The sequence below is a fragment of the Nothobranchius furzeri genome, chromosome 14 (genome assembly GCF_043380555.1).
Source record: "Nothobranchius furzeri strain GRZ-AD chromosome 14, NfurGRZ-RIMD1, whole genome shotgun sequence".
In the NCBI taxonomy this organism is placed as follows: domain Eukaryota; kingdom Metazoa; phylum Chordata; class Actinopteri; order Cyprinodontiformes; family Nothobranchiidae; genus Nothobranchius; species Nothobranchius furzeri.
In genome coordinates, this window is record NC_091754.1 from 61,203,043 (window position 1) to 61,227,700 (window position 24,658).

The following is a 24,658-nucleotide window of genomic DNA, read 5'->3' on the forward strand; positions in this document are numbered from 1 at the left end:
TTACCGTGAGCCGTGTATTAAGTGTGTCTAACGCAGTCCTGTCAGTTTGTAGGTTTCCCTGTGAGAACGGCCCCTTCTCACAGCCGTAACGTTTAGATTTGTGCTGAGATTGGATAGAGTCTAGCTAAATAGATACGAGAGATCTTAAAAACTGACCCCTACGATTCCCACACATTTCCTCTGATCTCTTTCCTCTCGTCTGAGGTCCTCAGCTCTTTAGTCTTCTTCCTCTCCTATCCTCTTTCATGTCTGGCTATTTTTGTCTTCTGGTTCTTCCTTCATTTTTTGGGCAGCTGCACGCTAAGCAAACCTCCTATCGACACATGCAGACACGGATATAAACACACAGCCACCTCTCCCCTCACTTTTAATTATAGACGTGTAGCAGGACAATAAGTGACATCATAGTTTGGTTATCTTGTTACGCTCTGACGTTTGGTTTGACTCAGGGATACCAACAGGGAACTGCACACTTGAACAGTTCACAAGAAGAAGAAAACAGTCTTTCTTGAGTATCCGGTAGCGGATATCTGATTTAACACGCTAAAGACCTTCAAATGTGTGTTTATTACGTTCCGTGTTGCTCCGGGTCTCCTGATCACTCTCACAACAACAGCACAGGGAGACATCTAATGTCTGGGAGGGATTTCATTCATTTAAACCAGTCGAGTAAAACCACTTTAGTCGTGAAAATAAAATTGGTGAAATTTTAAGCTGCAATGGCAAACCTGGAAAACAAAGTAGCTTAAAACATTTGTCATGCCTCTTAACAACGTTCTAACATCATTTAGCTATAAATATTTTGTGAGGATTTAAAAGATAAAAAAATGACTAAAATATTGGACTGAAAGCAACCGTTGGACGATCCGGTTGTTGGTCTTGCCGAACCACCGCACTTTCCTGGGTCCTCCACTCATAACGCAGTAAGCTCTCATGTATTTAGCAGCACAACGCCACTGGTGTGAGAGGTTCTCCGCTGAATAATATCAGAGATGGAGAAACAGCCGGCTGCTACCACTTCAGCTTTAGGACAAGCTACCAAAAAGAAAAACACCAACCAAAGACGTTTGGACCTGTGAAAATGGTGACTGGTGTTTAACACCGTCTTGTTTTGTCCGGCATCACGGTTTCCACTTCCAGCAGGAGCGTCTCGGGTAATACACCCGAGGGAAGGGGTGAGTATTCTATAACCGTGTTTGCAGATTCGCTATTAAAGCTTTAAGACAGCCGTGATCTTCACTTGTTTATGTGGTTTGTCCAAACAAAGAATGATTTGTGCCTTTTTGGTGTTTTTCTTTCCATGATTTTTCAGATCAAACTAAAACTATATTCATCGCTTCATCAGGAACAGAAACAAAAATAAGTTACATGCTAAAAATGAAACTATGGTTTGTAGATAGAGTAGAATCGTACAAATTTCATTATAATCTTTCCCAATTCTCATTATACCTCCCAATTTTTATTTTTTTTATTATTTAAAAACAGTTATCCTGAATAACTAAATCCCTACAGCTACCAGAATATAAATAACAGGATCTAACTCACCAACAGGATTCAGTTCATGTGGCTTTTTCATTAGAGATGATGCTTTTATTGGACTTTGGTGTCATTATTTCTCACTATTAAAATGAAAATACACTTCAAACTTTTCTTTAACTGTAATCAATGTGAACAATACTTTGGATTAGGGCTAAACAATATATCGTAAATATATCGTTCTGGCGATATCAGCATGTACAATATGCATATTGCAAAGAACAGGTGAATATCGCAGTGAAGGGTCAGCTCAGATATTTGCTACACATTCTGTCAATCAAACGGAAGGATGATGTTTTAAACAAATCTAATAGAGCTCTTCACCCATTTGGCCAATCAGGTGGGTTCTCATAAGTTAGACGCCTGCCCCCGAGGCGGACGGCACCTAATTTTGATGGTTAGCAAACAACTGAGTTAGGCTTGGTTTATGCTTGACGCATTTATTTTCCGCTTGGTGATGCGGCTCGCGGATGGAACGCGCTTCACAACTCGCAGCGTTTATGGTTCATTTGGCTTGTCTCTGCGGTGAGCCAATATTCTCCCAAACTGTAGGGGGCAACATGGAGCTCTACGGCATGCATCCAACACTACACCATAGTAGAAGTAGAAATTACTGTTTACAACATGGCATTCCAGCATTTTTAACAGCGTTCTCGTCTTTTCCGACAGTGCGAGCTATTTCTCTCCAAGAATTATTAACATGTTGATCACGGTGATCTGAGAGCTGAATCATACAAATGTCTGTATTTACGAACCTCTGCCATACTAGTTCTTGCCGGTCCGCCATGTTTTTCCGTGTCCGACCGTCCGCGTGGTTAGAAAATTTCCTAGGTGCGCGGTGCGGAAAGTTTGGGCCGTACGGAGGCGCGGTGGAGGGGCGTGGTTGTTAAAATGAAGAAATGTTGCCGCGCGGAGCCGTGTGAACCTCACGGACGCGTCAAGCATAAACCAAGCTTTTGTTTGTTTTAATGTAGGTTTTGTGTTACATTTAGTAAACAAGTAAAAATTACTCGTATAAAGGGGTAGAGACATGTAAGTTTCGAGTTCAGCCTACTCCTTTTCAGACAAAGAAGAAGAAAAAAAGGGATGATGATATGTAATTTTTCTGTATGTGTGTTTTTTAAATGATGTATGTTTTCTTTGTTTGACATAAAATAAACTAAAAAAAAAAAAAAAGCTTTAGCTTTGTTCTGCTTTGTTGGCTGATTCTGCTTTTCCCGGGATCCACTGGATTGCCTTTTCTTGTTCATTTTCTTTTTCCCCTTTCCTCACATCTAACTGCTTTTCTCACGTTGATGATTTTTTAATTTTTTGTTTTTGATCATTTTTGTTCCTGAGTTAAGTTTTTATTTATCGCAAGCAATATCGTCATCGCAATTTTAATCACTGTTATCGAATATCGCAGGTTTTCCTATCATGCAGCCCTACTTTGGATGTTAGAAACTCCAGCAGGAGAACCTCCATCTCACACAAGTCAACATCTTCCCTTTCTCCACCGCATTGACGAGTCCATAAAACGACGGCCACTTCAACAGCAACCGAGCAAAACACCGAGTTAAACCTAAAAACCTCAAGTCCTTTTATGTCTGTTGTACCATGAAGTGACTATTAGTGTAGTGTTCACACACACACACACACACACACACACACACACACACACACACGCACACACACACACACACACACACACACACACACACACGCACACACGCACACACACACACACACACACACACACACACACACACACACACACACACGTTACCGACAGCTGAAACCCATTTGATGCTACATAGCAAACACAAGCATTAGCATAAGATCAAAACACACAAACCAGAGTCAGAGGAATCAGAGGCAGAACTGGTTATCTTTGACTCCGGCCTCATTATCGCTGACCTTTACTGGTCAGAAATCACTCCCGATGGAAAAGGATCAAAATTAGGAGTCAGTAGAAGGAACACACACAATTAACCCTAAATTTAATATTGTAAACATGAGAACCAGGAAACAAAGGGAAATATATATTGCTTACAACTATGCAAACATTATTTATTTGTGTTATCGGTTGGTGAAAGGAGGGCTATAATTACACCAACTCATTAGCGCTGCAATCAAAAACAATTACAATATGGTCACTTCTCTGCCAACCTTGGCGCCCAAACAAACTGATGGCTCCCTGGCAGCTGTTACACACTTTGTATTCAAAATGTTTTTGCCTTTAGATCCATCCCAACCTGGGGATAACAATTTAGTGCAATCGTGCTTTTCCCTCAGTGGAAACAATGACCTAAAAACTAGTTACTCTGTAGTCAGCAGCAGAGTTTGTGACATAAGATGAAAAAACTAATATTTATTTTACCTACTTAATATGTTTGCCAATTCATAACAAGTTTTCATTAGCTCAAATATGTGATTTCACATTACCTGTACTTCCCCGATATGTTAAAGTAAAAACAATTAAAACAAGCTCTAATTGATCCTCGTCTAATAGCATTTGGAAAGAATTTTCCACTAAAAGGACGTTACATGAGACTGCGGAGTTCTACTGCTAAACTAAACAATTACAATAACTTGCAAGTAAGGAATGTATAGTATTTTCAAAACTTCAAATGATCCATTAAAATTAATATTAGTCAATAATGCCCACTGGCATCTGGTAGCGACACAGCGAAAACAACCACTGGGTGGCGGTACTCTACAAAGTAGTTTACTAACCTACAACTATGGTTTTCTAGAGAGGAACACATTTTTAGCACAACACCTGCCAATAAAAACAACCACTGTGCGATCCCAGGTTCCTGCTGTTTTATTTTGAAAGGATTACTAAATGAAAACTTCCTCTAAGGGTGTTTATAACAGCTTTTGTAAAAAGTAAATTGCTGAAACCATTTTCGTTTATATGTTGGTTTTGAGGGTGTAAATTTAACAAATTTGCAGCTCTGACTGATATGAAGAGACTGAGCAAGCTAGTTAACAAAGCTGGCTTAGTTCTGAGCTGCTCACTGGATTCTATAGGAAGTCTCCTCCCTTTCCGGTCGGCTCATGGGTCCATGGAAGAATGAAAAAATGAACGCAAGTCAACGGTGCTAAAAACGCAATTTTCAAACCTGCTCTGCCTTACGCCCTGGATCACACATATGTTGTACTGCAATTTAAATGAAAAGTAATGATGGATGTTTCGACCACGCCAGTCACGTACTTTGAGATTTATCAGCTTGTAAAAGTTCGTAATCAGCATGACTACACACCAGAAACCGGCACGTCGCATATGTGACATCACCTCATAATCTCCTCTCCCCTAGCGTAGCTGCTACTCACCACATGACCAGATTTATGGTGGTTCTTTCCTCCTGTGGGAAGTTCGCTGAACTTGCAGCCCTTTTCCCTCAGCTTTCTCCGCGTCTGGTTCGATGACGTCACTTTCGTGAAGCACATTTGTAGTCCTGGACTTATTTTCACACAAAACCTAAAATAACGTTTCCCCCTGTTAGAAAATAAGCGCTTTCTTGGTATCAAAATGTGTCTTTAAAGTTCACGGACATTATATAAGAAATCCATGGCACAAAACAAGTGGAATTAGAAAATAGCGTTTTTAGCCCCGTTGACTTGCATTCATTTTTTCGTTCTGGGGACCCGTGAGCCGGAAATAGATAGGCGTGACTTAGGCTCCCTATTCAATTCAATTCAAAAATACTTTATTAATCCCAGAGGGAAATTCTATTGTTTCAGTACAGACAATTCCAAGATCAGACATACATACAAAGACACAACAAGAATTGGTGACCGTGGTCATTCGCAACACGAGTCGCGCTACCGTTATAGATCAAGAGGGTTTATGTGAGGATAGAGTCAGGGGGAGGGGAAAAAGGGCACGTCAGAGTTACCCCCGACAGAGAGGATAGCTTTGCTATGAAAAAAACACCTCAGACAGAAATGCACACAGACTTCAGACGATACACAACATGAGTGTCCACTAGGTGGGCAGGTAGGTTGGGACCGTCCTCACATCAGAGCGTGCAGCCGCAAGAGCAGCGCTCATCACGTCCGTTTGGACAGGGAAGGGAGATAATGGTTAGAGAGCACAGTGACTCCTAGATACGGTTCCACGGCCTTCACCGGTCACAGTCCCACCCAGGCTGGGATAGGGAGAAAGGGTTCCCATAGCAACGGCAGCATTCCACATTTCTTCTGAGGGGAGTTTTCACTTCAGCCTCACAGGCTTCAAGGGCACCAGATTCAGATAACAAGAATTGTTTTGGGCACAGGCAGAGATGATTTCCTCTCTGCCTTACAGTTCTGTCGGTCTTCAACCCCTCCAGATCCAATAATGGCGTTATCAAACTATTCCAATCCGTGCTGATTCGTCAACTCTCTCCTTGATCGAATCAACCTTCTGTGCCAGAGCCTGAATCTCAGCCAAAGTTCAAAGCTTACGACTCATCTCGACAATTATATGAGTTTGTAAGTTTACAGCACGATGCATTCCATCCCTGAGCTCCGGGATTACGCCAATATTCCTTGGAAGCTCATCAATTTTCCCGGTACGCCAGGTAGCCGCTCAGGCCAAACAGCAGGAATCTCGACACCAAAACGACGAATATCCAGACATCTTCAGAATCCTCTACTGACAGTAGAGAGAGGGAGATCAAGTTCCACTGTTTCCAGAGTCCATGATATACCCAGCTGGCTCTGTCCCAGAGGGGCATCCGGGAGTCCCTTCTCCCGTTCTCATCGTTGAAAAGATTTTGTCAATCGCGTTGAGAAACCAACTGACCAGATCCATGTTTAATCATTTCCAGTTTCCAGAAGAAATGCAGAGAAGCGCCGTGCACAGGCAGACAGGACAGAGAGCCTTGGGACGAGCAGGGAGGGAGAGGAGAAAAAAGCGTCTGTACTCTTCAAGAGCCGGAAGAAGAAGCTGAGGACGTATATGACAGGAGGATGTTGGTGAAGATGAACTTCATATTGGGAAACCCCTCCCACCCACTGTAACTCACTGTGGAGGCCATGGACAGCTCCTTCAGAGGCAGATTGAGACATCCAAGATGTAAAACAGAATGCTACTGTAGGTCACTCCCTCCCACTGCAGTGAGTGTATAACTCCTCAGCTTAACTGGTACTGGCATTATCCGCCTACACACCAACATCAGCGCTATATTCACTAACGCCCTTTTCAGATAGACATTCTGGAACATTTGTGGACAATTCAATCCGGTTTTTAACCGGAACTGTTTTCAGACACACCACTTTTGTACCGGAACTTGTCCTTTCGGCTGCGTTCACACAGCAGGGAAAAGTTCCAGATGTCGGACGGCGGCGGCGGGGTTGGGGGATCGGACTTATGTTAAGAAGAAGAAGAAGAAAATATCATTTCTATAGCGCCTCTCAAGATAAAAATCACGAGGCGCGTAAGCGTAATTCTGCGCTCACGAAGACGCATAAGAGACCTGGATGATGAAGCTCAATGGTTAAAGGAATCACTGAAGCGGTGTGAAGCGCTCCGTTGCGCATCTAGGCGGTACCGTAGGAGGCGAGCTGCCGTGGTTCGCCGCATGCTACAGGAGCGAGCTATCTAGGTGCGCACAGCGTCCCCCGGTCCCCTCCTCCTCCCCCTCCCCCTTGTCCGGAACTCTACCGTACCAGTCTGAAGCAGCCACCCTGTCCGTAACAAGTCCGGACCTGTTACTAGGGGCGTTGTCCGGTTAAATTCTGGAACACGTTATCCGGATGTTTGTATTCAGACACAAAGGTCTTACGGACAGAGTCCGGAACATTTCCGTTTTTCATGGCCTGTCTGAAGGGGGCTTAAGTGTGAAATACCTGGATGTATATTTGTATGTCTGTGTCATTTATGTTGTTTCCTCTTGAAAACTCCTTTTTTATGAATTTTTTTCAACTGCTGAAGGTTACATTATAGCCGACTGCCTTTGTGTGTTTACCTTTATTTGTTATTTCCTGTTCTCTAAGTGAACAGCCTTAACGAATGAATGTCTCCACTGCTGGATCAATAAAGCCTATTCTATTTTATTCTACATGCATACAGTGTTGTGGCTGTACCACCAACCCTCACTTATAGAACAGTTTTGACAAAACTATTTAAGTTAATCTGACTGTAATAACTGAGAAACTAGCTTAAATGTAGTTTTGAATGTTGCATTTCTTTGTGAGACCAAATGAGCGAATGCAACAACAGCCTACGCAGACAATATGGTTATGTAATGATTCTGAACTAAAAAATTAATAAGTTAAATTATTCAAACACATATTACACTCTCCAACTCCATTAAAGTAAAGAGGAAACATGAAGGAAGCATTCCTGCAAACAAAGCTGCAACCTATGGGGAGCCGTTCTCATCACACACATTAGGGCGCAGCTCAGAAACCTGCTGATTCAAAACCTAAAATTAGCTTTAAGCAGCTGTGGCCGTGTGTTTCACGAACCGACACACCTTCCAAACGTTAGCTTGTAAAAACTGACTTGATGCTTGCTTCTCTTTGTGTCTTGGATCACCAGTTCTCCCACTTTCTATCCTCCAATAAAGAAACAACCCTTAGCTATGTCTTCCCAAGAGCCCTTCTAGAGTATTACCTCTCATTATAACAGCAAAGGGAAATTAACACGTTAGCTGTCAAACACCTAATTTCAACCAAAGTTGGCCAGCCGTGCATTAGCTACAACGTTAGACGGCTTTCCCACTGATGTTTCTCTCGTGTGCAGACTAAGAAGCTCAGAAACGTTTTCCACCAACCTTTTCATAGATTTTGTCTCCAGAAGATTAAAACCCTCCAGCCCCCTCCGACTCCGGTCTCCTTGCATCAGGGATGCTGCGACAGCTGGACCATCAAAAGCTAGCGTTTCAATAAAGCACCCTCACCAAATCAGGTTTGATGGATAAATAACTTTTAAACAGTCATACAGTTTTACCAAAGTCACCACTGAAACTGAGAACTGCTTCCATCTCTCAGAGCTGTGAACAGATATCCTCCTGTCCTACAATCATGCTACGTTCCCATCTGTAAAGCAGCAGTGTGTGGTGCAATAATTAATGTGTAATCACATCCGCATAATGTGACTAAGATTAGAAAACTCCACATGGCTGCTTTTGATTAGTGCTCATTTAAATCTTTTGGGTCAGGAGAAAATCAGGGTGGATCCAAAAGTACCCCGCCTGGACTTTCACCTTCTGATGCAGCGAACCAGGAGAAGAGAGGGAGAACACATCCTGGTGCTTCAGAGAAACTTTTAAGTTTAACATCAACGGGAGCAAAAGGTCCAGGCTCGAGTCGTGGCAGCAGAACAAACTCGCCACCACCTGAGGCAAAGTAAAGTAAGAGGGCGCTTACTTTAGCAAGGTGGTGTCACGCTGGGTCTCAGTTTGCTGTGAAAGGTGTGTGTGTGTGTGTGTGTGTGTGTGGAGCTGAACTCTTGTTTCACGGCTGGGACCAACCACATAGCACTTCCTTGAGCTCTCTTGCTCTGCTGCGACGCACCTCTGTGGGCGTGCGCCGTGCACGTGAACTACCGGTGTAAACACGTCTAACTTTCACAAGGTGGGTGAGCAGAGCACGTCACCCAGACTCACCGCAGCCCTCTGGTATTCTAGATGAAGTATTTGACATTCTGGTGTCATCTGGTTCTGGATTAGGGGCGTAGCGCTCCTCTCCTGAAGGTGTCCACACACCCACTCTCTTCAATGCAAATTAAAGGTGGAGAAAAATAAAATAAAAATAAAAGATCAAGTGTTTCAGAGATAGGCTGCTCCCTCTTACTGCCACATTTGAGTAGGCAAAAGACCTGGGTGTGAACCACCTGGGTCATCAGCTGAAGGCCTTTTTACACAGGAACTTCATTAAAAAGCCAGGTTGTGCAAAAGGAAAAGCAACAAACATAACAACATGCTGTCATCTTAACACTGGATTGGTTTTAAGGGGGCAGCACCAAGCTGTGGACTTGATCCCAATCAATCGGCATCAGAAAGCCTAACAGCTTGTCTGAATAAACTCCAAACACCCGTCAAAATGTCTGTCATAAAGTTTTTCATATGATATTAGAGATTCTACTTTCTCAACCTTGTGCAATATAGAACTGACAAAACTGAGCAAGTGAGTGCTGTTAGACACCAAAGGGGAGTGTGTGTTCCTTCACCTGGATGACGTCAAGCCCTTCAGATCAACAGTCTACAGTTGGCGGCCACGCCTACCCCTCCGCTGAACCTGAAAGGCCTGTTTCACCCCGCACTCCTCCACACAACCCAACAAACACCCAATCCCTCTCCTGCCTCTGACGTATCCCACAATCAAAACGTAGCTCTGATCGAATTCATATTTAACCGTGTGTAGCAGTGTGTATGAAGGAAAAGAGAGTGTGTGTGTTAGTGAGAGTAAACGTGAGCGAGTGACCTTCTCTGTGTTTGTTCTGTGTTGCTAGGGCTCTGGCTAGCATTGTCTGTGTTCATCTGACAAGTTTGTCAAGGTCAGAGGAGTAACTGACAACTGTAACTGTAACTGATCGATCACTCACAGAAAACTCCTCCAAGGAGGCGGTCAACAATAATCTTCACCCCCAGATGAAGGTGAGACGGGTTACGCACACATTCAGTAACTTTTCTCATGTATATAGGATTTCATGCTCATAAGCTTGCTGCAAGCCACAGCCTTCCTTTCACACTCCCAAGGTGTCAGGTGAAAAACACCAACCCGTGCCCAGCAACACTCAAATTACCAACACTGTGTTTTCTTTGTCTTTGCTGCCGTGGCACAGAACAGCATTATTTCATCTGCAAGCCTCCACGGTGCAGGTTTAATGGGTCAAAGGTGATTCAAATTAAAGACACAAGCATCAACACTTTGTATCTGAATAATTCAAACATGAGACAGCAGATAGAGCCAGAGCACAGGTGGTGGTGGGGTTTTTAGTCAGGGCTGGGTTTCACAGCAGTAGGTGTTAGTAATCTCATTAATTAAAAACACACTAACAGAATTAGCAACACGTATTTTTAAACTACAAACGTGTAGAAGAGCTGGCGTGAAAAGCATTTGGTTAACTTGAAGTCCAAAAAGACCTGAAATGGCATTTATCATCCAAAACCCACTGGTTACACACAAACGTTATATCCGGGTGAATGTTTCTAAAGCCAGGCGTACACTGTGCGACTTTTTCACTCGCAGCGTTCAGCTTCAGCTCAAACTGTACGACTTCCTCGCAGGGCAGATCTCACGAGTCATGTGCTCACACTGTACGTCTGGTAGCAACACGTCGGCCCTAAAAATGTGCTAAAAATAGCAGTTTTTACTCAACACGTCAGACTTTTTTGTCTTGTTTTGCCTGTTGTCCTTCGGGAGTGCTGCAGGAGGACACACAGGGATTCATGGGGGTTGGATGAGGAAAACGAAATAAAGAAAGTAAATCTGTGTTTTGTGATCAATTTAATTTGACACGAACACGACAAACACGCTTTCTTGACAATCTTTGTGAGTAAAAAAACGTGTAGAAACAAAAACGAACAGCGTGTGTTATTAGGGAAATAGCGAGCGACCGGCGTTGATGCAGGATTGCGCGCGCATGCGCCGTGAGCGGTTCTGATACTTTTTGGATCGTAGCTGCTCGCAGCGCCGCTTCAACAGTGCGATACCCTCATATTAAACACACCAGAAGTCCGTGCGACCTCACGACTGCTGATCGGCAGCTGGTCACGTGGTGTTAATCGCCTCTCGTAACCCCCTGTACACTACACGACCGCTCGGCGCAAAACTCGCCCCGATGTCGTGGATTCTCGCACGACTGGAAAATCGGCTCAAAAAAGTGAAAAAGTCGCACAGTGTACGCCCGGCTTAACCCTAACCCTCCAGATACTGAAAGAGAAGAGTGTTCATAATGACCAAAAGCACATCTGTTGATCTTCTACTGCTCCACCCAGATCGATTTTTCTGGTGTTCACGGTTTTTCTGACAGTATCTGTAGGTCCTGCACCAGTGTCACCAGCAGACAGAAAACACGGACCCAAACACCTGACCTGCTAAAATCAGCTGAAATGAATATCGTCCGCCCATCATCAGCAGCTCTTCGGTTCGGTCCTGTAAGCCAACACTTCTCCGCTTGTCTGATTAGTGCGTGGCGACAACAATCACAAGTCGTCAGTCCCACGAACGGCAGGAAATGCACCATTTTCCCTCACAGAACACAGTGTTTCCGACAACCAGGAGCTTTACAGGTCATGTCACTGAAACAGAAACCTGAAGCACATTAAAACATTGGAAACGGGAAAATAATTTGTTATAATGCAGCTAAAGCTAAAGCTGGATGATAAAACGGGGCTACACAACAGTTTAACATCATCAAATCATTACAAATATGAAATACCTCAACGTTTGTTTATGTCTGTCTACCGCAGTTTCTAGCTCCAACTCACAGTTAATTCTTCTGTTTTTGGTGAACGTATGAACAACAAAGCTAACATTTCCAAGCTTCCTTATCAAAGGGGTTCAAACGATAAAGCAGGTCAACAGTCCACCTAAACACAGCAAAGCCTCCTAAACTAGCAGCATATATTGTTTACATTTGAAATAACAGCGATTTAGGATTAAACCTATTAGCATCAACTCTAAACCCCAAGTGACGTACTTCCATTGTGCTAGCTTAGGCGCTATTTGAAAACCTCTACCTGCTGCTGAAGACGACGGTGCAACCGTTCATCTCATCTCCTGCAGCAAACAGTGGAAAGCCTACTAAGAACAACGTCAGCTGACCGTACCGTGAGCACAGTGCTGCTCACTAATGAAGACCACCAGAGAGGTCACCGCTAGAAAATAATCATCAGAAGCACCAAACAGGTGTTTCGGGTCAGTTCCTGGTCAAATGTCACTATAGCGCTTCTGTTTGACTTTATGGATATAAACAATGATCGCTTTAATATAAAAGATCGTCTTCTTCTTCTACTTAAATCTTATATTGGAAGTTATTTAGCATTCACATGAATTAGATGTGCCCAGATGGTATGAGTGGGCTCCTAAACATACAAGTCTATAAAATGCAATGTGGTCATTTTGCTGCTGCTGACGCAATCATGGCAACAACAACCTACTTATAGTATAAATCTGAAGTGTTTGCCACATTACTCTCAGTGAATAATAACAGCTACATTCACACGATGTCTGGCTCTACCAGTGTTTCCCCTAGGAATGTTTCCAGCTGTGGTGGTGATGGTGGTGGTGGTGGTGGGGGGGGGGTTATGGCACACCTCACCTTTATGTTAATATTGTTTTATTTGACGCACTCCACTTTGATCACCACCAATCCAGCAACTGCTGCATTTTAATAACTAGTATTAAAGGTGAATATACCAATTTTTGCACAAGAATAATTTTTGTTTTAAACTCTCGGTGACACACTTTGCGGGGGGGGGGGGGGGGGGGGGGGGGGATTTGGCATTTAGTTTTTCTTGGCGTCTGGAAAAACATCTCCTTTTGCCCCCTTTATTTGACTTTTTGCCCCCTTTATTTTGGTCCAGGATCATTACTGGGCTGGCCCTATTAAACACGTTCTACACCCCGGCTTGGTAGACTTAATGAAGTATTTTTAAGCCGGTATAAAAATGACTGAAACACAAATTTACATATTTGGCATTATTGACCAATATCTTTGATTTAATTTATTTGTTAAGAACATCAAGATGCATTACAGTGAACATACTGTCTGTGTGTGTGCGTGGATGGGCCGAGCTGACTGAGCTCCTGGCTGCAGAGTTTTGTGTGTAGGGAGGGGCGGGCACTCTATGTGACTGGCCAATCACAGAGCGTGAAGACAGTCAGTTACCCAATGAGGATTTTCCTTCAGCACGATTACAGATATTTACGAGTTTTACTCGTTTCATGCTCGTATTCGTCAAAAATGCTTTATCCGTACGCTCATCCCTAGCTGTAACCACCCTGCTCTGCCTCCTCCTCCTTGCTGCCTGCCGGCTGTGATCACAAGCAACAACAGAGTAGTTCCCGCTGCTTCTTCTGGAAACAGCGAAAAAAATAAAAAAAAATCAATAAAACTTGGGATGTTGTAGGCGTGGCGGTGGGATTTCAGCCGTGGCGGGCCGCCACGCTACGCCTATGTAAAGGAAACACTGGCTCTACGATGTTTATTGGAGAAAAATGTCAGTAAGATATCGGATGTGAACCATTGTGTTGCTTCTCTGCAATATTCCTAGAAAAGTTCAGACCTACGATGAGCTACAGGACTGATGGGATGCCAGTGAAACAAACATTAACGAGAACAAACTTGCAACTTAAAATAAAACAAAGCTCAGATATTGTAGCTGTTGGGCAAAAACCTTGTCAGGAAATGAAAAATAAATCATCCTTCTTTAATATGAATAGTTTCTGTGTCACCAGCTCTGTTTGACACTTCCCCCTGAAAAGCCCTCCATAAAACCACTGATTGGTGTGACAGATGAACAGTGATGTAAACATGAAGATAATGAAAAATAAAGCCACTATTTGCACAAAATACCTAAATTGTGATTTCAGACATTTCTGCAGCAACAGTTTTTTAACATCTGATTTACAGTAAATTAATTCAGGCTTTTACATTTTATAATAAAACACAGATTTATCTTAGGGTTTAATATTTATGACACTTTGCTGGACGATTATTTGTCCAAGAAGTGACTACAATGCAATCTTCATAGAGACATTTGCCATGTCTCCCGTTAAAAATAACAAGTACAAAGCTACAAACTCAACTTCATCCTTTAGGCTTATGTCTCATTTTACTTTCTATGGCTTTTTAATGTAGGGTTGTCACGGTAACCGGTATAGCGGTAAACCCCGGTAAAAAAGTTGACAATAATAATAACCGCCTTGTTTTTAAAAACATATATTATCTCGGTGGATTACCGTGGCTGCGGTGTAGGCGCGGTGACCCTTACCAGCCACCGTATCATCTGCTGAAGTTGCCGGCGGCACATGCGCACTTTGTTGTTTACAACCAAAACTTTCTTGAAGCTAAAGCTGAAATAATGGCCAGAGGAGGAGACAGCAGTGCTCAGGACATTTATTATCCCTCAAAGAAGACAAAGTGGGAAGTACGGGCATCTTTTGGATATCTGAAGAATGCCGAGGGACAGCTGATAGAAGACGGCTATCCTGTTTGCAGCACGTGCAGAAAAAGTGTCTGTGAAAGGCAGCAACGCTTCAAATCTCATGACACATCTGCGTGACCATCACCCACAACTCTACAGTCAACGCAAGGCAAGCTAACGTTAGCGTTTTAGCTAAAATGCGTGATCCGAGGATTTGGGTTGAGGGAGAATGCAACGAGTCGCTATATAAAGCAGCCGCAGCGCCGCTACCTGCATATAAACCGTGTCGCGGACACCCCCATGTTGAAATGACGCTATGCATTACGGGGCTCCCAGGGGCAGATAAGAGTTGGTCTCTCTCCGAGAATAATTATGAATTTAACAACGATTACTGCCTGATGACATTTTCCCACATCTGCAAAGCTCACTGGAAGGACACAAACCGAGGACAATATTTTCCTGATATAGAGTTTATTACTCAAGTAAGGGTAAAAAAGTATCTGATTAGAAGGCTACTTGAGTACTGAGTATCATCTGGTCTAATATTTTTAAAATGATGACATCAAACAGACAAAAAATAAGAATTTATGGGCAAATATTGGTATTTTAAAGACTAAAGGGAAAAAATGTAAACAAATAAACAACATAATTACAAAATAACACATTTTAGGCAAAATTTAGACACAAACTAGGACAAGATTTCCTGATATACAGGGTTTATTTAATTGTGTGAAGATGTAACACGTTTAAAAAAAATACCGCGATAATACCGAAAACCGTGGTAATTTTGGTCACAATAACCGTGAGGTCACGTTTTCACACCGTGACAACCCTATTTTAATGTTTCATGTTTATTTATTATTTTACAAACGCTTTTATCCAAACTGGAGAACCCAGAGAAAACCCATGCATGCATGGAAAGAACATGCCAGCTCTATGCAGAAACGCTGCAGCTGGTATTTGAACCTGCAACCTTCTTGCTGTGAGGCAACAGAGCTACAAACCTTGACATCATACTGGGCAACAAAAAAACAATGATATAGATATTAGGGTTGTCACGGTAACCGGTATAGCGGTAAACCCCGGTAAAAAAGTTGACAATAAAAATAACCGTCCAGTTTTTAAAAAACTATATTATCTCGGTGGGTTTACCGTGGCCGCGGTTTCGGCGCGATGACCCTTACCAGCCACCGTCGCTTCAGCTGAAGTTCCCGCGGTGCGCACTTTTTAGTTTGCAACCAAAACTTTGAAGCTGAAATAATGGCCAAAGGAGGAGACGGCAGCGCCCAGGACATCCATCAGCCCTCAAAGAAGACTAAATCGGAAGTATGGGCATATTTGGGATTTCTGAAAAGTGCTGAGGGACAGTTAATAGAAGACGGCTATCCCGTTTGCAGAACGTGCAGGAAACAAGTGTCTGCAGAAGGCAGCAACACTTCGAATCTAATGGCACATCTGCGTGACGATCACCCACGTCTCTACAGCCAGTGCAAGGTAAGTTAACATTAGCATTTTAGCTGAAATGCATGACGTGAGGACTTTTGGTTGAGGGAGAATGCAACGAGTCACTATATACTGCAGCCGCAGCGTCCTCTGGCAGCATTTAAACCGTGTCACGGACACCCTGTTGCTGGATGAAGCATCTTATTTGTTGATGATGAAGAGAAATATACAATTAGTTCCTTGTCATGGATTTGTTTACTTATTCAATGCCATTTATACTTGAACATTTGGATTTGATTACATAGTGTAGTAGTTATTTTAGTAATTTGTTTAAAGTGGATATTTATTTTAAATACATATTTTTTAAGGTTGACTTGTACAGTGCTCAAGTCAAGTGTGGACTGGAGTTTTAGATTTTCATTTTGATAATGAAGAAAACAAGTATATGAGAAAACAAGTGGTGTTTCTTTGATTTGTTTACATATTGTTTATGTTTTGAATGTTTGGATTTGTATCATTTAAACCTGCACTGACTACTGTAACAAGTTCCAGAAAAATAAGCTATTTGTCCCTTTACTTGTGAAAAGTTGCACTTTTGCTAAGGCTTTGTGTTATTTTAGGTTTAATAAACACTGTTAAACCTTTTCATAACTATTTCAGTTTGTGTAGAACAGGACTATCAATGCTTTCTGAACATATGCAACACCGTTTAAAAAATACCGCGATAATACCGAAAACCGTGATAATTTTGGTCACAATAACCGTGAGGTTAAATTTTCATACCGTGACAACCCTAATAGATATACAGCAGAAAATGAGATCCCCTTGTGCAGCTATATTATTATTAGTATCTTCCGCAAAAACATGAAAACAAAACTAGTTTTTGTTACATCGTCACCAAACTCAGATCCCAACCTTTTTTGGTCAAAATTCCCAGATGACTAACTCGTTGTTTTGGTGGAAATAAAGGTTTTTGTTGACTTTTAGGGCAGACGGAGCGGATGTAGCCCCTAGGCTACATAAGCCACACAGAGCACATGCTCAGGGTCACTGAATGTCGGGAACATTTGTCATTTTCTTAGGCTTAACTGACTGATCAGTGTCAGGGCCTTCCTAACTGTCAGTATAGTAGTCATCAAAGTCAAAACTTAGGCATTATTATTTGGTTTGGAGGAAAAATAGGTCAAAATGGAATCCAAATAGTCAAAGTAAATATCTCATTTGTGTGTTTATTTGAGGGAAACATCATGTTGAGCTGGGCATTATGGCCTAAAATCAATATGACAATATATTGAGGATTTCACCTCGATAACGATAAATGGACAATAACTACGGGTATGCGCAGAAACAAGTCGTCCACTAGATGGGGCTGTCACGTGTGTTACACGTTGAGTCACATTTTTACGTGACTCAGGTGCTACAGCTTCTTAAAGGGACATGAATGTCGCCAACCTACACACAACTTTTCTTTTTTATTATCAAATTTATTGACGTGGGAAAAATTCTCCACAAGAGTCTGAAATTCCGATAACGATAAATTTTTGATTTGTTGCCCAGCCCCAACTTCACGTATACCTTTCCATTCTAATTTAAAGAGGTGGCTCAACACGACTCAGTCCGTTTATAACATAAAATAAGGACATATTTGATTCATGTTTTGTTTTTTTATGTAGTTTCTTACATTAACTCAGAAAAAACAATATAAACACAAAAAATCACTTCTTCAACACGTGTTTCTCAACATGGCTCCTGCGTTAATCAAAACATCTCACATCGTCTCCGTCAGACTTCAACAAGAGGATGAACTGGTTTGTTCAGCTATGGGCCACTGCCCAAACAAGGACTTCAAAGACCGACTCTTATAAGACACACCAGTATTTCTAGCTGCTTGTGTGTCAGAAAGCACGGATTTATGAATCGAAAGGGAATGGTGTAAAAGAGGAAATTATACAGTAGTGCCTGGGGAAGTGGACAAACAGAGCAAACCTGTTAGAAAACACCACACCACCATCGTACCGAGTACAAGATCATGACTGGTTTCCCATAAAGCTGTCGTTCCTGTACATTTACAGGTTTACTGTTTCTTCTGTCTTTAAGCCACTGAGCAGGTTTCACACCAACGAAAACAAGTCACTTCTCAAGTGTGAAAAAGACAATGACAACAGGACAGTAGGCAGTCTTCCACCTTAACTTTTACTCTACAACCCCCCTCCCCAAAGAGTCCTACAAACATTAACTCAAAGATGAACCAATAGTTATGTGTAGAACTGGTAGAATAAATCATCGCAACACCAACGGCTCTCGTACAGACCTAATTCAAGCCGAGCAACAGAGAATATCTGTTTCACACACGCCAGCTGATCCGATCAGAATATATATACCCCAGTGTGTGACAGGACCTCAGAGTCGCGTCAACACTCGGCCTCATGTCCGGTGCCATTTTGTCTTGTATCATGAGACCTGACACCAAAAGCCTGCTATATGTGGCCTTTAGAAACAGCCCGTTTGTGTGTGGAAGCACCATCCATGACCTTTTACCTACAAACCCAGTTAGGACCATACGACGACCCAAAACGTCTTGTTTTGGTCTGGTTGGAAATCCTCACCGGGTGCTGTGAGATGAGCTCTGATGTGTTTAGAATACTAACGAGCACAAAAACGTTGCATAAGAAAAGGACTTATTAATCGCCGATTAGCTGCTGTTATATTTGACAATTATGAATAATAATAATAACAATACATTTTATTTAAAAGCACCTTTCAGAACACCCAAGGTCACTTTACAGAAAACACGTGATAAAATACAACAAAACAATAATAAAACCCAAACCAGAAAGAACAAAGAGAGAAACAGTTCAATAAAATCAGAGGTTGTAGGCAGATTTTAACATGTGTGTTTTGAGTTTTGATTGGAAAAGGGTAAAACTGTCAATGTTCCTGATGTCTGGAGGAAGTGAGTTCCAGAGACGGGGAGCAGAGCGGCTGAAAGCTCTGCTCCCCATGGTAGCGACACGGGCAGAAGGAACCGCAAGATGGATGGAAGAAGAAGATCCGAGTGAACGGGACGGGGTGTGAATACTTATAAGGTCTGAGATATATGGAGGAGAGAGGTTGTGGATTGCTTTGAAGGTATGGAGGAGAATTTTGAAGATGGACCTGAATTTAACTGGGAGCCAGTGAAGCTGCTGGAGAACCGGGGTGATGTGGTGGAAGGAAGGGGTTCTGGTGATAATACGGGCTGCTGAAGAATCGCAGGTGTTCATGTAGCGTGTATCGGGAAAATACCTCTCATCCACCACCTTTATATGTAAATACACAAAGACTGGTTTAGTAAGACCCTGTCAGATGGTTAATTAACCGTCATGTTTCCACGGTGGGGTGACAGATTAACAAGCAGCTCTGGAGACGTCTGACAAGTCACATTTCTCCTGGACAGCTCAACATAGAATTAGCGGGCTACATTAGCTACATGCAGATTTATTCTCTCCAAAGCAGACGGCTCAAACACTTTATTGGACGTGAAGCTCCCAGGTGGTCTGCTAACCTTTTGCTTTAGCCGTGAAACCCAAACTATGCAGAAACAGAGCTGTAGCATGTCTGTCGAGAGGGATTTTTGAGGCAGGAGAATAGACAAAAACGTATTAATAACAAACAAAACCTGTTTTTTTATTATTAAACACACTTTGGGGCAGCAGTAGCTCAGGTGGTAGAGCGGGTTGCCTCATGATCGGAGGGTCATGGGTGCGATTCCAGCTCCCGCCACGGGTATCCTGCTGTTGTGTCCTTGGGCAAGACACTTCACCCAGCTTGCCTGTGTTAGCGGTGGTCAGAGGGGCCGACGGCGCCAAATGGCAGCCTCGCCTCTGTCAGACCTCCCCAGGGCGGCTGTGGCTACAAGTAGCTTACCATCACTAGCAGTGTGTGAATGTGAGAGTGTGTGAAAGCGTCTTTGGGTGTCTAGAAAAGCGCCATATAAGTTCAATGCATTATTACTTAGTACTGATTGTACTTGCCTTATTGTTAATGCAGATGATCAGATTATTTAATGAGATTATTCTTAACAGGTGGATTAGCTTTTGAACCCACTGGTTATCAAACCTTTTCACTTTTCTGAAGCTCCACTTTATTTTGAAAGATTTTACCTTTAAAATAAACAAGATTTTGATGTTTCTGTGAATTACCAAAGCTTTCATCAGCAACACAGAAAATAATCTAAAAGAAAGAACATATCGAGTCCATTAAATCATAAAACATCACGTGTGTGTAATCTGTTTTCTGTTACGAGCGCAGGTGCACACTGATTACCTGGAGCCATTATTTACCTGTCTCACTAGAGGATGCTACATTTCATTTGAGCTAAAAGGCTTTGTTATTGTTTTGACCCGTGACCTGAATTCAGTAATTAAAACTAATTTGTTGGTGCAAGTTTGTCTTCTACCCCGCGTAGAAAAACATGTCGCTGCTGCTTTTCTGTGAGGGTGTCAGACTGCTAGGACTCAGCACCCATAACGTTATCAGTTATATTGGCTTGAGTGTCCATGATGGTAACCCCATGTGACCTAAGCGTGGGGTTACACCCACATATCTACATACGTTTACGGCACAACGGAGGTCATGACTGGTGCTGTTTGGCGTGCCAACACGCTCGCTTTGACTCATGCAGACCGATCAGGGCAGCAACAGATAACAGAACTCCTGCTTTGACCCTGCACATCACAACCAACAAGGACTCTTCTGATTGGCTGACTGCACAGTTATTTCAGGTTCATCACACACAGCTTCCTTTAATACACCTTCACAATAAGAGCCCCAGGCAAATTTTTTACATTGAAAAATAACCCTCATAACATTCAAATGTCACTATAATAATCTTTCATTTTGCTAGAAAAAAAATCTGACAAAACAACACCGCCTTAAAGGCGTGGAACACTCATTTAATACATTTGCAGTGGAGTCTAGTAGGAATGAATGTTTTGTAGCTGGTACTCTTGGGGGGGGGGTGCATCTGCATCAGGAAGTAAAGGTCAGCTAGAGGAGAAAGTAGTTCAGATAGCAGGGTTTGGCATCTTATTTCCTGATATTGGGACATCTTGTCTCTGATTAGTTAACAGCAACACGACTCTACTGCTTGCTCCGTTTGCAGCATTGTTGTTTATCTCCATAAATAACAAGCCTGGAGGAGTTATGCTGCATGGTGGAGTTGCTAATGCTAACGGTTTGCTGCAACTAGTCGAGAAGTTCTCTGCGGTTTCCTGTACGCTTAACCAACAGCAGGCTTCCCCGTCGCAGGCCAAGATGGGTGAGTCCATGAATGTTACGTGACGGTGTGACGTGGTTCTGTCAGGCTTTTCAAATCCTACAGTTTCACTCAGGGGTGGGCAATATGGTGAAAAAATGATTTTGTTTTTGCAAAATAACAATCAGATTTAGTCACAATTTTTCATTTTCAACAATTCAGCCATTTTAGATGTTATTTACCAGTAAAATACTTACATTTAAAAGTACACCAATTCACAGAAAGTAGGATAAAAATCTTACAATTCCAATATCTATCTATCTATCTATCCGCAGCTGAGAGCTAAAGATACAGTCTCAAATGTCTCACAGAAACTTTAATTTAATTAAATATTTATAATTAATGTAAAATTATTTAAACTCTATCTAGAGGAGGCTTATATCCTTTCACCCACAATATTACCAGTAATTATTTCTTGTCCATAAAAAAAATCTATCATATTAAGCTGAAATGATAATGTATCCATATCTCATGGCTCTTCTCTGGATTACACTCCCTATTACACTCGATTTGTGCCTCACGGCTCTCCGTAGCAGTTTCCTGTCTACACGGGCGATGGGTCTGGCATACACAAAGCTCTGGTCGGCAGCCATGATGACGAGGCTCACTAAAACACACACACAAGCGCTCCCAAATAGCCAAATGCAAAGTTTAGAGCAGAACATTGACCCAGAGGTTCCCTGATGGAGCAGACGCGTGAGAATACATGTAATGCCGCTAAGAGACGGAGCAAGCTAGCGGCTAATGCTAGTGGCTAGCTGCTATAATCGATTTTGGTGTGCCTCTTCAAAGATTTAGAATTGTTTATTTTTGCATCTTAATGCATCAGTTATTAGATTATTTTCTACCAAGCACCCCAGCTAAACAAACCAACATGCTGCCCTAAACTTGCTCTGATTGGTTCATCACTGTGTCCGCCGTGCCAACAGAAGCAGACTTGCAAATAGCGTGACTCGGCTGAGGAAAAAACATGTGCCCATAGAAGCATCCAGAAATAATGGCACAGGGGATAGAACGCCAAATAGACGGTTCTACGGTCTTCGAGCTTTGGTAGATCGTCATCACTTTATCACCATCATCACCACCATCAAATCGTACTATTTTCTATCAGAAGCTAAAGCAGGAGATAGGTGTAGGAGACTATTTTCATGTTCAGCCTGCATGAAAAAACTCAGAGGGACCGATTATAATCAGAAATCATATTTAAAACTGGTTTTCAGTGTTCCACACCTTCAATGCTGTGTGTTGAGTTTTTGTTCTGCAGACCATTATCATTCTGTTACATATTTGTTTACTATAGGAACATGTCAAGGGTTACCAACAAACAACACGGGATTGAATATCAGATCGAGTGGCTGAGTAATAAAACATACCCTGATAATATTCAATATTTTTAATTTCTCACTTCAGGTAGAAAAAAACATTAAAAACAGCTTTTTATGTTTACTTAAAGAGCAAGTCACCCCCTACAGGAAGCGTACTTCACTCCCACTTCATGTTTGAAAAATGCAACAAATGCTGTTGCCTAGCAGACCGAGAGGGTGGAGCCGCTAACAAATACACACACTCACGACATTGTGACATCATAATGTACCAGTTTACATCATAGCATACCTCTTAGCCAATAGCGGTGGCAGATTTAAATTCAAATGCAGTGAAGAGTTTTTACCCGACAACGGCACAACACTGAGTTTCAGACAGAAAATTTAAATTTGAACTAAAATGCACTAAAGTGCAAAACTATTGTCTACACGTGTCTGCAGCACGATTAGACATGCATTTATATAGTTAATCAGAAAAAAATAGTTGATTTGGGGGTGACTTGCTCTTTAACATTCAGTTTAGGTGTTAGCTTGTGTTTCATCATCTTACAATAAACTAGCTTATTAGGCTAGCATTTAGCCAAAAAAAACTTTAACAAATAAAATGTGGCGTTTGTCTAAAAATAATTGAAGTGTTAAATAAAAGAATGTAATAGCTTTCATGTGAGTGTTTTGTCTTCCCGTAACATGGTATTACTGTGTCAGATTGTGTACTTGGAAACACGAGTCTTTAGCAGTCCTCTAGTGAGTTTTTGTAATTGATTTATAGATTTATTTATTTTTTTGCTTCTTTAAATCTTTTGTAAATAAAGTCGTATTATTAACGCTTTCAGGAACCGCTGGGCTCAAGAAAAAGGAACTTGGCATTGTTTTACATGATAGGATAAAGATTATTGTTATGGAGTTTGCTATGACTTCCTCCACCTGTATAAAACCACGAAATGATCACTGCAATGTAAATTAATACGTTCAAAGCAGCCTTTGTTCTTTTATCAACTTAAACTCATATTATTCTAAGTTGGTTCCTGACCCTTAGTCACTAAAGGCCCACCAACATAACAACAAACTAGTTCCTGGTGAGCAATACTGAGTAAACACTGCCCTGTGCAAACAATAAATTAAATTCTTCTTCTTATCAGATAGCCATGGCACTGCTGGGGCAAACTTTTCCTGATCCCTTCTTCCACCGCACATTGAATGAATGGCGCACGTGAAAGATCCACCACACCAAACCAAACCACTGTGCAGTTTCTGAACATCTCTACAGCTGATCCATCTTATTCCAAAGTGACAAAGTCAAGTAGGAGGACATGCGTTGAAACGCAGACTAAACAGAAACCTAAATTTGCTCCGCTGTGCTACAGGGAGTGGGAAATCCAGAGTAATTGCGTAGGCAAGCTGGTGAATCATTGCTGTGTGGCAAAGACAACAAATGCAGAAAGAGGGCAGCGAGTGTTTAAGAGCAATGAGCATCGCGGTGGAGATCGGTCTTACCTGCCCTGTTGTAATCTCAATAACCGGTCCCTGTGAGGGCCTTGTTGACATTTTTAAAGACTTGCGGACAAAAATGGTGAAGAAACTGCGAGGCGAGGTCGACCAGTCAGTGTGTCTCGATCATTTAAAAACAGATGGTGGTGGAGGGTAACTTCCAGCCGGCGTCACGACCAAATACCCCCGTCGAATCAACAAGTTGGATCCCACATCGGCGGCTAGAAGCTAGCTACTGCACGTCCCATGTTTGTCAACAAGCGCAACACGGGAAATGTAATTTCTTCAGCCAGAAGTGAAGACATTCAGGTCCAAACGAGTGTCGACTGGTCGTGAGCAGCGAGTAACATCGAGGACGGCGGGGGTTACAGCCAGGTTCTGTTACGTTTGGGCCAGCTAGCTGCCTGAGCTAGCTAGAAAAAAAAAGTTGGAACAACGGTTGTGTTGAAGCAGATACCAGGCAGCTCCGAGGGCTACAAAACTTTCGGGCCAAACTTATTCCC

General features: G+C 42.3%; 1 protein-coding gene across 10 annotated transcripts in view; it reads right to left on the minus strand.

Annotated features, from left to right (window-relative positions):
* The window catches only part of mark2b (MAP/microtubule affinity-regulating kinase 2b), a 62,651-nt gene extending 38,206 nt beyond the window's left edge, over window positions 1-24,445 (minus strand). For all 10 annotated transcript variants that reach the window (XM_015946570.3, XM_015946569.3, XM_015946568.3 and 7 more), the window contains exon 1: window positions 24,162-24,445. In XM_015946570.3, coding sequence (XP_015802056.3) covers window positions 24,162-24,212 — 51 coding nt within the window. In that variant the 5' untranslated portion in view covers window positions 24,213-24,445. The remainder of the gene's footprint in view (window positions 1-24,161) is intronic.
* Window positions 24,446-24,658: the final 213 nt, after the last annotated feature.